The sequence below is a fragment of the Diachasmimorpha longicaudata genome, chromosome 7 (genome assembly GCF_034640455.1).
Source record: "Diachasmimorpha longicaudata isolate KC_UGA_2023 chromosome 7, iyDiaLong2, whole genome shotgun sequence".
Classification (NCBI taxonomy): Eukaryota; Metazoa; Arthropoda; class Insecta; order Hymenoptera; family Braconidae; genus Diachasmimorpha; species Diachasmimorpha longicaudata.
In genome coordinates, this window is record NC_087231.1 from 3,214,259 (window position 1) to 3,231,860 (window position 17,602).

The 17,602-nt window shown below is 35.7% G+C and overlaps 2 protein-coding genes across 5 annotated transcripts in view; one reads left to right on the forward strand and one right to left on the reverse strand.

The window, feature by feature from the left end:
* The window catches only part of LOC135164581 (growth hormone secretagogue receptor type 1), a 63,437-nt gene extending 56,276 nt beyond the window's left edge, over positions 1 to 7,161 (forward strand). For 2 of the 4 annotated variants that reach the window (XM_064125061.1, XM_064125062.1), the window contains exon 8: positions 6,128 to 7,160. In XM_064125061.1, coding sequence (XP_063981131.1) covers positions 6,128 to 6,821 — 694 coding nt within the window. In that variant the 3' untranslated portion in view covers positions 6,822 to 7,160. Of the gene's footprint in view, positions 1 to 2,889; positions 4,407 to 6,127 lie in introns of those variants that run through there. The other 2 variants (XM_064125064.1, XM_064125065.1) reach the window with 2 other exon arrangements.
* A 4,131-nt stretch (positions 7,162 to 11,292) lies between these two features.
* LOC135164583 (putative DENN domain-containing protein 10 B) lies at positions 11,293 to 14,788 on the reverse strand. Its single transcript, XM_064125066.1, has 4 exons — positions 14,521 to 14,788; positions 12,768 to 12,964; positions 11,818 to 12,249; positions 11,293 to 11,720 (listed from the first exon to the last, which is right to left on the reverse strand). The coding sequence occupies exons 1-4, from the start codon at positions 14,558 to 14,560 to the stop codon at positions 11,331 to 11,333; spliced, it is 1,059 nt and encodes a 352-aa protein (XP_063981136.1). The 5' UTR covers positions 14,561 to 14,788; the 3' UTR covers positions 11,293 to 11,330.
* Positions 14,789 to 17,602: the final 2,814 nt, after the last annotated feature.

Genomic DNA, 17,602 nt, shown 5'->3' on the forward strand with positions numbered 1-17,602 from the left:
TGGACTGAAATTCTGAGAAGTGTGAGGTATGGTGTTTAGGTTAGATTTGAAGTACTATGTAGACAAAGTGGAATGAATAGGACTCTTCGAGAGCATGTGACTAAATAGGTCCAGGGTGTTGTTTCCCTTCGTAAATCTAGTTAGTTCCTCTAAGAAATCGGTACAGAGCGAATGTCTCTTCCAAGCACAATTATTTGAGTTACATAATAAAGTAGAGAAACAGTTTCAATTAGGTCCAGGATATTATTATTGTTATATCCAGCGACGAATAAAGACGACACAGGTTGGTAAATGTTTGGGGCGGTTTATTAATTACAAGAAGTATTACGAGGTGTCATGTAAGAGCTCCGAAGAGAGACCCACCAAGAATAATGTTATCCAAAAGACAGTCGTTCTTTTGACTAAGTTCAGATCATAGACAAATGAATGAGCATTCGAAGGGGGACACGTAACATTACTACAAATAACCCATTTCCAATATATATACATTGCATATTATATATTATATATTAAAGGTAATAGCATGATCAAGAGGATTCATTGGATACCAAGTGATCAGCAAACTTAAGCTTAACCTCTTTCTTCTTTCGCTCTCCAAAATACATGGCAATTTAAAATATCTTCCCTTTTCTGGGGGATAATAAATCATAATTAAACACAATTAGAGGATAAATAAAAATAAAGTTGTTGGAGATGAAACAAATATTACGAGGAAAAAAATTAATCTTATATTTTTCCTTCTATAAGAATTCTGAGAAGCATCAGCTATGATATTTATGAGTTCTTTTTGAGCCTAAACAGAGTCAAATGAACAAGGCCCATTATGACGACGTTACTTGAGGTCCAGAGTGTTGTACCTCTTTCCCACCTATGTCACCTCCTCTACGGAATTGGTAACGAGCGGATGCGTCTTCCGAGCGATTAATGAATCAAGTAGTGCAACCTAATTATTTCACAGTTTCGTTATTTACAATATACCATTTCTCCTAATATTAAATTCATAATCTGTTACAAATTGTTTATAGAACAATTATTTTTTTATAAACCTCATTATTGTTGCCAGTTGAATCGATGAGTGATGTTGGGTGAATAAACTTCGGAAGAGCGTTCAATGTATTCATTGATAACATTTTTCTTGCTGTTAACAATATTCAAATTCAGTCACAATTCTAATAGTGGGAAACTCATTTGAGATTGAAATCCATTAGGTAAAGCATCGGTAGGGGGATGAAGATAACACCGCAGTACTTTTCTTTTAAAAATAGAGTCTACTTTGACTCTATCCCTGAGGCGAAAGCTGCTGATGAGGATGTTTTTGCATATACTTTTTCCATATGCCATCCAGACACGAAGCCATAAATTGAAAATAAACTCGATCCTCTTTGTTAACATTTGAGATTTTTTATCACAGAGTGCTGATTGATTTTTTCATCAAGCATCAACAGCATGCATCTTCCTTTGCTTTAATGTTAATAAAAATATCCTGTGGTACACTCATATTTATGATGCTTTGTTTTAGTATTGACTTTAGAAGATTTTATTTTTGGAAATATTTAGTTGGTTGCAGTTTAATAGTCTCGTTGTCGCTATTATCCGTTATTTTTATATGCATGGAATAATTGAGTCAACAAGCAGAAGATAAAAGTTATACGGATCTCATTATTTTGATGCACGGAAAATTTGTGAATAATTCACCAGAATATAGAATTATAGAGTATATTTCTATGCACAGAAAAAACTAATAGTAAAATAGAGATTTAAAACGTAATTTACGTGTTGAAAAATCAAGAGTTTGAAAATGTTCATTACGTTTCAAAAAACGTAAATTAGAATTTATAAAACTTCATTTACGATGTTTAAAATGTAAATAACGAATTCAAAACCGTAAATTACAAGTTCTTCTCGTAAATTACAATTTAAAAAATCGAAATTGCAATTTTGAGAACGTAATTTACATTTTTTGGAACGTAAAATACGAGGCTCAACCTCATCATTTGCAATTCTTTCCCTGCCATTTTCAATCACGTAAAATCGTAAATGCAATAGAAAAAAAATTTTTTTTTGTCAATATAAAATCAGAAAGTTGGGCTCAGATGATTCTGAATCAACTTTCAGAGACATTTTTTCAAAAATTTTTCCAGCCAATCTCAAAAATATTGCGAAAAGAGCTTATTTTAAACCAACAAAAAATGTGCAAGTGTCGAATTCCTCTTCATCTTTGCAGTTGCAGAATTTTAATGGAAAATTTGAGCAATTGGACATTTGCAGTTTTTTCATTGGTTTAATAAGTGTTTTTCTCAATATCTTTGAAAATACTTTGAAAATTTTTTGATAAAATGTCTCTGAAAGTTGTGCCCAGACGATGCAGAATCACCTGAAACATAACAATTTCATATTGACAAAAAACGTGTTTTTTTCGATTGCATTTACGATTTCATCAATCAAGAATTTTACGTGATTGAGATCTGGTAAATGACGACGGTAAAAGCGTTAACGACGAGATTGGACCTCGCACTTTACGCCCCAAAAAAAATGTAATTTACTAGGTCGGATCTCGTAATTTACCTTTTCAAAATGGTAATTTACGAGATAGAAACTCGTAATTTACTTGTTTGAATTCGCAATTTAAGTTGTTTTTTGAAATCGCAATTAACAAGTCTAAAAATCTCGTAACCCACGTTTTAAATTTTTTCTATTTGACCACTAGTTTTTCTTGTGTTCTGCATGTTGATGTCAACGTTTGATGTACCCACCTAAAAAAGGGTAAAGAAGCATAATAATCTTACTCAAATTATTGAACTGCATCCAATGAAAAATTTCACTCTGGAAAATAATCGATAATAAATATAGACCAGTAATTAAAAACCCCCCAATTCTGGTTGATTGCAGTCCAATGATCTGGGTATCCAAGTATGCAAAAATGGGTCCAAATGGAACAGTCATCCGCGAGGAGGTGAACGAAGTGTCAAGCATTCCAGTCTGTCTAATGCAAGCAACCACCACGTCCATCACATTATTTATACTTCTTCTGACAACTTGTTTTTTTTTTGTACCTCTTATAATTCTCCTGATACTATATTCCATCGTGGTGAAGCACCTGATCAACGACTCATCAACATCAACAGCAGAGTCTTATCACACAAGAGCCAGGAGACAAGTTGTGTTGATGCTGTTGACAGTTGTCTTCAGTTTCTTCATTTGTTTATCGCCATTTAAAATTTTGACTTTCTACATTATCCTAGCACCGGCTGAGGAGGTTGATGCCATTGATCTCGACACATACTTTAATATTTTGTACTTCAGTCGAGTTATGTTTTATTTGAATAGCGTTATCAACCCGATATTGTATAATCTTATGAGCAGTAGATTCAGACAGGGTTTCTTCAAACTCTGTGGATTAAAAATGAGATGGACAAGTGAGGGAAGTACAACGAGGAGCACTTTAGCAACAAGACTGTCAAGGAGAACTGTTATTAACGATCAGCGTGAAAATTTCTTGTGACAATTCCTCCATTGTTTTATGAAAAGTGCGCTTAGTTGTGGTGTAATTCCAAAGTTGCTTATTTCATCAACTTTTTCCCTCATATCTGTACACGTTATTGTTGAGAGTTTCTTCGTCCCGTAGAGACACTTTCATCGAAATGGGCAGATATTTTCCAAATTGAGCTAGAACTTTTTTTCATTATCCCTTGCCCTCTCGCCTGATGCCGTATGGGGATAATGTTCATAATTCCAGTGATATGGCAATAAAAATTTGGGTTGGGGAAAAAGTGTTTTTGTATTTTCGTGGTGAATTCTGTTAATGATGTTGGACGGAGGTCATCACACATAGAAAAAAGTAGTTGTAATATAGGAGATTTAAAAGGTAATTTAATGCGGGATTTTTAAACATGTAAATTACGATTTTGAAAATGTAAAATATGTCTCAAAAAACGTAAATTACTAAATCCGACCTCGTCAATTACGTTTTTTTGGCGCGTAAAATACGAAGTCATACCTCGATTAACATAAGAAAATTCTTGATGTTTTAAATCATAATAAAAAATAAGGGAGTCCAGTCAATTTTCCATGATGTTATGACTCCATTGGTATGGCCATTGGCTGAAGCTAGACCTAATAGGAGGCTCCAAGGCTGGAAACGGTTCCACGTCTAAATATCCAGTCGAAAATACCCAAACAAAAATCTCCAATGAAAAATGTCCAAAACAATAATATCCAAAACACAAATATCCAAATGCTATCAAATCCAATACAAAAATTCTCACGAAACAAAAGACCAAAAAAAAATAAATCAAGAAAGCAAATATTCACTCAACAAGAATATGATCTTTATTGTACACAAAAATAATTTAGTTTAATTTAGTTTTTTCATTACAACAATTTACAGAACTACACTATACATGCATCAACATGCATGCATGCATGTTTTTGATTACCTCAAAAACATTGCGGCTTTAAAATGATCCAAAATCATCCCAAAAACATGCATGCATGCATGTTTAAAGCCGGATTTCAATGTTCGCGGATATATTTGCTATTGGGTTTTTTACTATCGGATATTTTCGAATTGGATATTTTTAACTGGATATTTTGGACTGGAAATTTTCGACCGGATATTTAGACGTGCTCCCCTGGAAACAAGCTTGAACCAGGCTATGAACAAGGCTCACTACCAGGCTTCGGGATGACCTATAGAAATAACGTTGGCCCTAGATTGGCATCACCATCGCTTGAAGCCAGACGTATCGTAGGAACTGTCAAACTTGACAGTTCAGGCTCAACCAAGCTTCGTCCAGTGGTTAATGCTTGGCAATTTCTGCTGACGTGCGATTATAATCCCACGTGAAATATCTCGGAATGTTTTTACTTCACTGAAATACGAAAGAACTTTTTCCCCCACCCAACAATTTTTTTTTATATTTCAATAATTTTTCATTTGATGTAGTTCTATTTACTGCGATTGCATTGTTTAGATAAATTGAAGAATGTTGAATATTGAATAAGTCTCATCAACGATTGCATGTCACTGCCAACATCAGCTTAGATATTACTGCGTAAAACGTCAGTATTGTCGTGTTGTGAATTATAGTTAGTTGAGTAGTCACCTAATATCTAGGATAGACTTCGTATATTTTGCAATGTCTGCGCAATAAATATTTCGATAATAATAATTTACATGTGTAAAGAGCGTTTCCTTCCAATTTATAGGAAATTGTGAGAAGCACCAAGAAGGAGAAGATACATTCAATCCATTGGAGGAACACCAACAGCACTAGAATTATTTCCGAGGGGCCATTCATTTGAAAATTTTCAAAGGGATTTCGCGTACTTCATACAATTATCGATTTCGTGCGATTTCATAGAAGTTTTGCAACGATTTCACATGATTTTGAGGAATTCCAAATTTATTATTGCATTTATTTATTTGAAAACGGGGAATTAATTAACCGCGATCTTACAATTGCAATTTCATAACATAACATACCATAAATAAGTCGACAAAATAATTCCTTTTTCATATAATATTTGAATAGGGTCCTTAGTTTGTTGCAATTGCAAGTAATTACAATGAAAATTGTCCGAAATCAATAAAATATTCTGGTTTCAGCGATTTCATTCGATTTCCAACGATTCCTGTTCTGAGTGACGCAGTCATTTCACACATGAATGACCTCTCGGTTATTTCTGCCCAAACCGCCTTCTCCATTCATTAATTACTAGATCGATCTGACACTTAATTGATTTACAATGAAAAATTTGACTATCATTCGATGATAACGTGACGAAATTTGCCATTTATCTGATTTTCTCGCCCATCCTTCTACACGAAGAGAAACATTCAGCAAAAATTACGGAACTCGCATTTCACTCACCGCCTCAACTAGGGAATTTTACGTGACAGTATCGTAATTTTTCACAGACAATTCAGCTCAAAATTACGGGAGGTTCAGAAAAAATTTCATGATATTTTCGTAAAATTTTTTACAATCGTACTCCGCTTCGAATTTACGAAAGAAGGTACGTAATTTTTAGGGAATTTTTCTCTCCGTGTATTGTGTGTTCTTCTCCCCTGATGAAAGACATATTTCCGGAGAAGCAAATTAATGAATTTAATTTAAATTTCCAGCCCAATTCTACCCATCACGAGTTATGTGCAAGAGAGCAAAGAAAACAACGAACGATTTCCAAGTTGTAATACTTCAGGAACGTCCACTTGGGCAAAGACCTTCTTCATAACAACAACAATGATATTCTTCGTAGTTCCAGTATTAATGTTAATGATATTATACACAATAATAGCCCAACACTTGATGGCAAATCCAGCAATCAGTCGTGGACCAGCAAATAATTTGTTAAAATACAGAAAACAGGTGGTAGTGATGCTTGGTACTGTTGTGCTGTGTTTCTTCACATGTCTACTCCCCTTTCGGGCATTTACCCTCTGGATTTTAATTGCTCCACCCTCATCAATAGTCTCGATCGGTATTGAACAGTTCTACAGTTTGTTGTACTTCTGCAGAGTGATGTTATACTTGAATTCAGCCATCAACCCAATTTTGTACAATCTCATGTCCACGAAGTTTCGTGAAGGATTTCTGAGACTTTGGAAACTGAGAAGAAATAGGAATAAGGAGAGTACAACATCAACGAGAACCAAAACCACTGCTACCACGAGTAGCAATAATTCATCTGATTGGAGAAGAGAAAGCAGTAATAAAAGTTGTGGCAACAAGGTAACTCACGATGCCATGAAGCATTTCAGTTTGCCAATTCTGACAACTGTTAGTATTGGCAAGAAAGAATTGGAAAGTTATGTATAATATAATAATTCAATAGGAAACTATCACGAAACCTCAGGGCATATTAATAGTCAAACATTAACGAATGGTTGAGTATATAAGGTCGATAGCAATTCATTAAAAATTATTTCTAGATACAAATGACATCGTGATTACAAAGTGGTACCATTAAAATTAAATATATAGAATTTGTATAAATCACACTACTGGCGGAACCAATTTGCATGTAAAGAGATAGTACACTCGCTATGAAGTTGAATTCGATCACTGTAGAAATTATCAATAAATTCTACTAGTTTTTGGCCAATCGCATTATACAATTCTGTAGCTCGTGTACATGTTTTTAGCAATACAAATGTTCAATAAAGAATATTCTGTATAAATCATTAAGTGAATTTTATTACGATTTTATGCAGATTTGTGACACAAAAATTTTCGCCGAAATTTAGCAACAGTCAATGGAATCTGTGGAGTCGTAAAAAAATTAATGTTTTTTGCCGAGTTCTTCGCGCAATTATTACATGCGGATTATTGAGGTTTTAATGAACTGTAAATTATATCGATAATAATCCTAGTTCCCTTCCTATCTCATCCAAAATTATATCCAACGATTTCCTGTGACGTCGCAAGATGTGACGGTATATAAATTTCTCGTCTTACATGTGAAAAATGTGGAACAATGATTTTTACAAATGATGATAGAAATCAATGATTTGTAATTGTGTTTGGAATCCAACTACGGTAAATGGTCTTGGAAACCTTTGTTTAACTGAAGCATCGTTTTTTTTTCTTGTTCTTTCCCGTAGCACTCAGGACAATTCCATAAAAAGCGATTGACATTTTGGACTTCGGGGCTGCACCTGCATTCCTGCGAAGCAAAAACCCTTAATTTCTTTAGAACTTTGCTCAGATAATAGTGCCTTACTCTGACCCTATTGACCCATACAACTAAATCCCTGGGGAACTTGGCTCCATGGTACCAGACGTGCACTCCTTCCAATCATCTAGAAAATAGATTGAGTTGATGGTTAAAAAAACATTCTGTTTGTTCAGCCTGAGTTCTGATAAATTAAAAGCTGAGTAATTCTTAAGATACTTAACAAATATGATTTAGTAACAAAAGACAGCTCTTCACTACGAAACCAAACGATTCTGAACCGGTTATGAGAGTAAAACCTCGAATCAAATTTAAATCGATTGTCCGGGGAGTCGATGGAGAATCAATTGCAGGCTAGTGATGTATTGGAATTAAAGTTTAATCGACTCATAGTTTAGTCAATAGTGGTGCCATTACAATGAGATTTCTACGATTTAACTAGAATAAAGTGGACTCAAAGTCGATTGGAATTCGATTCAAGTTAGAGAAATTTTTAGAATCGAATTTCAATCGACTTCTAGGTACGTCGATTGTTAAGAGGTTATAAGAAAATCGATGGCTTACTCAGGCTGATAATTTACTGTCTCGCCTTCTTCTTGAGTTAGATAATGTGCGCGGCATTCCCTTTTACTACCAAATTAGGTTTCCATCAGACTCAGTGACCGATTGTTATTTACGTTATTTCCCTTGAGAGATTCAATAATGACCGCAGAGATGTTCCATTAAGATTAACTTAATTTGGTATTCCATTGGAGAATAATAAATGCTATCAACAATTTTTTGATTCACTGCAACTACTACGGAAGGTCAAGAATGACACGAATCTACAAAGCTACTGGAGGAATAGAAGGCTGAACTGGCAGACAACAGGATGAGCAACATGGAGATGTGAAAACTTGACGAGGAGAGGGGAGGAAGGGACTTGAGGATCAACGCTGCAGAACCTGCAGAAGAGAAACAGAGTGGATGGAGCACGTAGTAAACTGCTGAAAAATACAGGAGGCGATGATGGAGAAAAGTCGTGAATGGCGGAGACACTGGCTGGAGGGAGGGTCCACTTAGTCCGAAATTGAGTGACACCATGACTTCATTTTGATGTCGACTTCAAATGAATCCAGTCATGATTTCAGTGATTGGAAGGGGGACGTGATTTCAGCGACTTAAAACTGCAAAACCAATGACTTCATGACTTCATATGACTTCAGTTGATTCCAATTGAAATGAAGTCATGGGAATCATGACAAACATAATTCGAGAGAATAATGCTAATTATCGTAATTGAACTCTTCATTGCTAAATTTGTAACATAACTCTAAACATAAAATATATAGATTTTTTATGGGGGCATATATCATATATATATTAAAATTTGACGTAATGTCTAAGGATCGTCGATTGTGAGACATTTAAGCAAATGAGTCAATTCCCCGGAAAATATTGGTAGAGAAGGAATTTCTTTTTTTCTGTTGAGAGTTTGGGATACAATCGATACTTGATTCCACTAACTGAAAGTAATTTTAGTGACTTCAAGTGATTTGAGTGGTTTCAATTGATTTCAGGAATAACTTCAAAATCAAATTCGTCGATCGACTTCGGTTGATTTCAAATCGACTTCTGATTGATTTCATCATCGAGTGGCATCATGACTTCAAAAGTTCGTAGCCCCTCGGACTGGACGGACCTCAGGGACAAAGGGGACCAGAAACGCTGATAGAACACTGAGAGAAAAATATAATTTTACCAATTGAATAGGGTTTTGACAAGAATTTCAATTTGATTCACCAATGAAAATTTCCAGACAATTGCAAACAATTCCAAACAAATTGTTCAAAAGAAATATGATTGGCAAAATTATATTTTTCTCTCAGGGAGGTGTTGAAAGAGTACCAAAGGGGGCATGGTGAATGTGCTAGTGGAGATAGGATCTTGCAGCAGAAAGAAGAAAGGAGGGAGGTACGAGAAGAACTGATGGGAAACCAGCCGCCCGGCTGAATCAAGCTAATGGAAATACGTAGGAGGACTCGAGAAAGAGAGATCTGTGCTAATAGGGGATAACGAGAAGGAAAACCAATGGGGAAAGTATGGAGTGCAATGCGAAACCAAACAAATAAGTAAATCCCGTGCTATTTAAATACCCTGAAGCATAGCAAAGGGCTCGCACATGCTTACGTTTTGAGAATAATTCAAATATCAGTAGCAAAGCTTTGAAAGTTATTCACAGTTTATAATCTACACACAGAAAACACTAATCGTAATATACGAGATTTAGAACGAAATTTACACGATTTTTAAACACGTACATTACGCTTTTGGGAATATAAATTACGATTTCGAAAAACGTGAATTACGATTTTGACAAACGTAAATTACGTTCCTTTTGAGACGTAAAATACAAGATGCAACCTCGTGATTTACGCCTCTTACCCCGTCATTTACGAGATCTCAATCACGAGAAATCCTTAATTGACAAAATCGTAAATGCAATCAAAAAACCTAAATTTTTTACCAATATGAAATTGTTACGGTTCAGATGATTCTGAATCATCTGGACCCAACTGTCGGAGACATTTTTTCACAAGTTTTTCAAGACAGTTGCGAAAATGTTGCGAAAGACGTTTATTAAACCAAAACAAAATTTGCAAGTGTTAAATTGTTCAAATTTTCCATTAGGGTTCTGCAACTGCAGAGATTCAAAGCAGTGTGGCACTTGCAGATTTTTGATTGATTTTTTAATAAGCGTCGTCCGCAGTATTTTTCTTACCAATTTGCACAAATCCATTACCTTCAAATTTTTTTGAAAAAATATGTAAGAAAGTTGGGCCCAGATGATTCAGGATCATCTAAAACGTAAAGATTTCATATTTTTTTCGATTGCATTCACAATTTCTTCAATCAAGGATTTTACAAGGATCGGACCTCGTAGTTAACATTCGAAAAAACGTCAGTTATGAGGTCCGATCTCGCAATTTACGAGATAGTAACTCGTAATTTCCGTTTTAAATCTCGTATTTTACGATTGGCTGTTTTTGTGTGTATATTGTAAGGAAGGACCAGGAAGAGGCGATGTAAAACACAAGATGTAACGCCAAAGTAAATAAATTATTATTATTCTTGAATTCACATACCATAGCATGAAGAAGTACGATATTCTTTTTCAATCTAAAAAATATTTTCGAAAATTCGTATGTACAAAATGATTCTCGTAACGATAGACTCAACAGAATAATAATTAAAAAGTTATCCAGATAATTCAGGCCTTCTAAACAACATTTGAGTTATTTTCTGTCAAATATAAAAGGTAACTTCTAATTCGCGAAAAATGATGATTCCAAATTTGAGCCTTTTGGAGTCCAGGAGGTCCAGGAGCCGACAACAACGTGAAAAAAATAGGAACCAATTCTAGATAAATCCCCGGAGTTTTAGAAAAATCATAAATCAGCTCACGAATCAAATGACATCTGATTTATTACGGTATCTTAATTATTTTCGAACATATTCGCGAAAAACCAAGTGATCCCGAATTACGGCCTCTTTCGCTTCTACGGCGTAAAGCCGAAAGTAAAAAAGTCATTATCATCGATAAGTAAAATAGTTCTCTCAATTCAAAACTCAATATTCTCATTAAATTTTTTTTATTCCTTAATAACAAATATTTACACAGCGAAAATATTCTCTGCCGTGGCCAGGTTGATGAGAAAGTTTTCAACAGCCGGTGGCAAATTGCGTTCACGCAAAGTACCAAGCTTTATGATTTTCCTATCATCAGTATTATCGACGGCAGCTAAACTTTTCAATTGATTCAAAAGATCCTGAGTTTTTTCCGCAATTTCATGAATTATTTGAGCCTCAGTATTTCCCTGATTTTCCACCAATTGTACCATAAATAAAGCAATTTCTTTATGTGTTTTGGTCATTGTAAGACTTTCTTTCGCATGTGGAGCAACGGTAATTTCTCTTGCAGGAATGTTCACCAGTAAATCGTACAATTCTGGTCTTGAGGAGATGGAACTATCTCTGCAACCAGCTATGTAATAAACATATTCCTAAAAAATTTAAGAATAAAAATTTAAAAACGCAACTGTACACAACTCCAATAATAATTCTCTAAAATCTCAATGATGTTTGATCTCAATGACGTACCCTCAATTCAGCCAATTCATCTGGCACCAAATCCACCCAAGGAAAAAGATTTTCCGTAACTTTTCTATGTTTCATTAAAGCTGGGAATGTCTTGATCCATTTGAATAGTTGCTCCAAACTGTGATGATAAACAATTATCCTTTTTTTTAATAATAATGCTGTATAAATCAATATCGTTTCAAGTTCAAATGTTTTCACAAGCCCTCGAATATTACTGTCGACTACCAATCGTTGGCCATTGTAATCGTCTGACATAAAAATTCCATTTTCTTGTGTTGTGCACGAGCCTTTTGTAAATACTGACAAATACAATTGCAGTATTTCTGTTGGATTACCAGTCTTGCAGTACATTTTACTCAGAACTCTACACAACACTTCGTACTTCGTAGGATTGAAGTCTTTCGTAAAAACAATCAGAGCAAATTGTTTCACCTGTTTAAAAGAGAAATAGAATTACATCGACATATTCGTTATGTTTGCCTTATTCAAGGCTCTGAATCAATTACAGTTGAGTCACTTTATGAAACCGGGGAAAATAGTTTTAAAAGGTCCCAAAGTCCAGAACGATTTTGCCAACTGTAAAAAATTACTCTATTACATTCGTGTTTGTATTGTTAAATTAGAGTTATTTTTTGTTTGATGAGTGGCTTCAATAATTAATAGTCTACAAAATTCTCTTTCTTCAACAGAAATTATTTACCAGAAAAATGACAGTGATCAGCATTATAATTTTCATTTGTGGGGAGTAGGGGTTTCTCTTATTTCGTTCTGCTTTTGTCTTTTCAAAATCAGCTATTATGATTCTTACCAGATCATTCTTTGAGGAAAAATTGTTACTGTTTTCTTCCAGTTGTATTAATTTTCATATAAACGTTACACTAAATTTCATCCCGTAAAATTCAAATGATAGTTTGGATTGCTTAAGGGAAAGAATGAGACTAATTACTTACCCTGGGCAATTTATCTGTATCAAAGACTTCACTGCAGTAGATGTAGAACCAATTGTCTTTGTATCTGGCACAAACGAAGGACTGTGCACTGCAGTTCTCTGATTGTAGATTACATTTTCGTGTGACGACTGATTTCTGGGCCTTTGATACTGACGGATAGGTCCATGCCCAAAGTGTATCTCCATTGCAATCCTTTTCTACAACAGAAGAATTATCATTAGCTAGAGAACGATGGCGCAAAGTCCACCATTTGTCATTAAATGTTGTCATTAGACTGTTACAGATTTTGGCCCTTTGCTAATATTTTTTTAGAGTCTTTCCCATAAATGTTGAATTGCCAGTCATGCCCAGTCTCCATTTCTGCTTCAAAAGGAGGTGAAACGATCTTAAAAGTTAAAAATACAAAATTTTGGAATCACGTCTGTATGTGAACACCTACACCTCGGCGAACAGATCGATCCTTGAGCTTCGAGAGTATAACAATTTATTTTTAAGTCACTTGTCGCAAATTTTCCCAAAATAAAAAGCCTGATTTAAATTTGTTAGTTGAATATTTTGTTATCGTTACTCTCCAATTACTATTTCAACCATTGTTAACTTTGTTTAATTAATGAGTTTCGGCCCATTTGCTCGATGAAATTCTGTACTGCTACTCATTATAAAATTTCCAATAAAGATCAGCATAATGGATGTGACAGCCCAACGTTTCGAATGTTCAAGCAGTTCCTCTTTTTTTAATTATTTAGTTAAAGTATTCAAACCATCAGGATTACACTACTCTGGTAAGTAATCAAACATTTCATGTACATATTTACAAAAGCGATCTTGGCTTAGAGATGAGCTTTAATTCTAATGAAAAATAAATTTATTATTCTATTTAATTATACGAATATGTCTTGTGCTGAGAAAGACCCCCACATCATACGGAGAACACACACATTCTCCTATAAGTTTCTCTATTAATTCATCGAGTTCTTCGGAGTAACGGAGACATTGCGACAATATGGGATTTAGGTCCTCCTCAGGACAACCACAAAAACATTATGGAGAGTTTACTATGTGGGTCCTAGCTAGGGAGCTGGCCAAACTCTAGTGACTCGTTTCCTCCCTTATTTATAATACTGTTACGTGTCCCTCTTCGAATACTCATTCATTTGTCTATGATCTGAACTTGGTCAAAAGAACGAGTGTCTTTTAGATAACACTATTCTTGGTCGGTCTCCCTTCGGAGCTCTTACATGACCCATCGTAATACTTCTTGCAATTAATAAACCACTCCAAACATTTACCAACCTGTGTCGTCTTTATTCTTCGCTGGATATAACATTGGAAAACATTGGATATAACATTAATGTCAACAAAAATATTCCTGGCATTCACCAGCTCTGACTTGCTCAATTTTCTATTCTATCAACTCCTACATGTCCTTCTCAAAAATTTCGTTAAAGACCGTGAAAGAAGCAATTTCTGTTCGGGTGCATTCATTAAACCAAAACTGTTGATTTGCTAAATTAAAAAATTTCTTCATCTCGAGTGTTATGATAACGTTCCATAACAATCATTTGATGTTAAAAATTTTTCCATATTATCATTCAAAGTCATCAATTACAAACTAACAAAAAATTATAATAAAATCATTACTAAGTTAATTGTCAGTCTTGAATTGAATCTGTCATTATGAAAATCGATAAATGTGCTAAATGTTCATCACGATAACCATAAAAGTATTGGATAAAAATATTGTATATCATACCAATTATACTGCAGGAAATCAGATCAATTAATGGAGCCATCAGTTAAACAATCAAACATTAAAAATTGATCGCTGTTTGATCATAATTTATCACCAAATTATTCACAATGGCTTAAAAGGTGCTGTATATAAATAAATATCTTTGATCCCTTCATTAAATTATATGATGTATATAAATATAAACGAATATAGATTTCAACTATAAAACGCCCATCCGGTGAAACGTCAAAATATTATGATTTTTTGGTTATAATGACTGTCTCATCCCTAGCTGGGGATATCCTTTCTGACATTCAAATCTTTCTAGTTACATCAGAAATTCCCTCAAAGAGGATAGACCAAAGTAGAGGCTCAGTTCTGGGGGTTTGACTGACGCCAATTTCTCCACGTTACCGACATGATTTCACCCAAAGAGGATAGACCAAAGTAGAGGCTCAGTTCTGGGGGTTTGACTGACGCCAATTTCTCCACGTTACCGACATGATTTCACCCCCGAGGAGACGGGGCGCCACGAGTCCTACTGGGGTATCTGCATATCGGCCAAGCGGGGGGGCTCCGTTTGTACTTATTCAACTGTACAAATGATCAACTGTACACAGAATTTTCAGACCGTGAGAGCACCACTGTGTAGGGATTCAACTGTCAAGAGACAAAGCTAGGCTGTACATGTGGACCCAGCGCCACATGTACAGTCTAGCTTTTTAGAATTTTAGAATTTTCAAACGGTGCTCTCACCGTTTGAAAATTCTGTGTACAGTTGATCATTTGTACAGTTGAATAAGTACAAACAGAGCTCCCCCGCTTGGCCGATATGCAGATACCCCAGTAGGACTCGTGGCGCCCCGTCTCCTCGGGGGTGAAATCATGTCGGTAACGTGGAGAAATTGGCGTCAGTCAAACCCCCAGAACTGAGCCTCTACTTTGGTCTATCCTCTTTGATTTCACCCCCGAGGAGACGGGGCGCCACGAGTCCTACTGGGGTATCTGCATATCGGCCAAGCGGGGGAGCTCTGTTTGTACTTATTCAACTGTACAAATGATCAACTGTACACAGAATTTTCAAACGGTGAGAGCACCGTTTGAAAATTCTAAAATTCTAAAAAGCTAGACTGTACATGTGGCGCTGGGTCCACATGTACAGCCTAGCTTTGTCTCTTGACAGTTGAATCCCTACACAGTGGTGCTCTCACGGTCTGAAAATTCTGTGTACAGTTGATCATTTGTACAGTTGAATAAGTACAAACGGAGCCCCCCCGCTTGGCCGATATGCAGATACCCCAGTAGGACTCGTGGCGCCCCGTCTCCTCGGGGGTGAAATCATGTCGGTAACGTGGAGAAATTGGCGTCAGTCAAACCCCCAGAACTGAGCCTCTACTTTGGTCTATCCTCTTTGAATTCCCTACTCAATTTTCCGTTATGTCCTCCCAGATGTCACTAGGAAACAGCGCCTTTATTCAAATTAATAAAAGGAGGCAGGAACGTTTCCCAGCTGAAGCCCGGATGGGCAATCCAACGAAGTCCAATCCAAATGACAATTGACAAATCGTCAATGTTAATTGGGATGAGGGTTTATTTAATCTTTTATGAATAAAACACTGAGTGCTTTGAGAGGGCACGTAAACTATTTATTCACACAATAATATTACAAACTCTGTAACTCTGAACTCTATAATTTTAGCTAAATCTGATCTCTGAAAGGCACTCGTCGAAAAACAAAAAGTGAACTAACTAATTGTTCAAAATTTCCCTTTCGTGGGTCCTATGGCTCCCACTCTTTTTAGATTGCGTACTCATTCTCTTTCTTCCTTATGTTTTGAGATATTAAAAAAAAATAAAAAGTGGAGGGGAGGGCTGGACAACGTTGTGACCAGCCCACTGAAACTCACCTAAAACCCATAAGGATTTGCTGCCCCGTTATTGTCACCGATCCAGATGGCGCAGGATGTTATATGCTTTATCCCCTCCCTGCGATTTTCATCCCCACTCCTCGATTTCTATGGCAAATCCTCATATTGAATGTGCGTTCAAATTGTGCTTTTCTTTCTGTGGTTTTTGCGAAAAAAAAAAATGCCATCTTGCGCGGTTCAAGGATGCAAATCGGGTTATAAAACGAATCCCGAGAGAGTACATTTTTTTTTGATTACGAAAAAAAGATTAGCAGAGTGGAAAATTGCATTAAATCGTGATGATTTGAGTGTTGGGAGAGCTGTGTGTGAAAAACATTTTGAAACTCAGGAAATAGATTGGACAGAGAGAGATGCTATAATTAGAAATGGACAAGTTTTCGGCAAGGTATGTTTACACATTTTTTGTTCATGAAAAATAATGTCATATTCGGGTAAAAAAGATTTGTATATATGTCTTAGACAATTTTAAAAGTTCCACGGCTGAAGAAAGGAGTAGTTCCGTCCATTTTTCCCTGGACCGAGGACTGGAATTCTCTTGATTTGAAATGCCAGGTAAAAAACCCAGATCTGTGTCATTACGTGGAAACATTGAAAATCACACATCTTCGATTAGCTTTAATGAATTGGTACGGACTAGGTTCAAATTTCCTGATTAATATATTTTTTAATTATTGTATGTATATAGCTAAGATAAGCACGTCATTCTCATTTTTATAATATACTAAATGTCAACAAATTATCATTTTTTCTGCCAACGCGCACAAAAACCCTGGCGCGTATTCAAATCTTCAAACTCCCAAGCGAGATCGAGCATATAGCGAGATCGAGCATATAGTCATCAGCGCCACCTAGGACGTGACAATATCTGGGCAGCTATCGAGCAGGAGTTGCAGTGGGCTGGTTGTGACGCAGTCAACTGTTGCCAGCCACCCCATCCACATTCTAAAATTTGGGATGCACGTGTGACCCGCAAAAAATGACGTTCTTCGGTTTAAGGGATTACTCTCATGTGATCACTTCGAAAAATCGATTTTTTTTTTATATATTTTGACAGTAAAACCTATTGAAAACATGCTGTGAAAAATTCAGACCGAAATTCATAGTATTTGATAAGTTACAGCTCATAGTCGCCGACGTGTCGTAAGCGACTGTCTACCAGGCTTTAAACGTTAAAC

Bases quoted from the DNA above. Each gene is read 5' to 3' on its own strand.
- LOC135164583 (XM_064125066.1), bottom strand. From the start codon at position 14,560: ATGGCTCCATTAATTGATCTGATTTCCTGCAGTATAATTG. The intron at 12,965-14,520 runs GTATGATATACA...CTTCTGTTGTAG, and splicing joins GATTTCCTGCAGTATAATTG to AAAAGGATTGCAATGGAGAT. The intron at 11,721-11,817 runs GTACGTCATTGA...TAAATTTTTTAG, and splicing joins ATGAATTGGCTGAATTGAGG to GAATATGTTTATTACATAGC.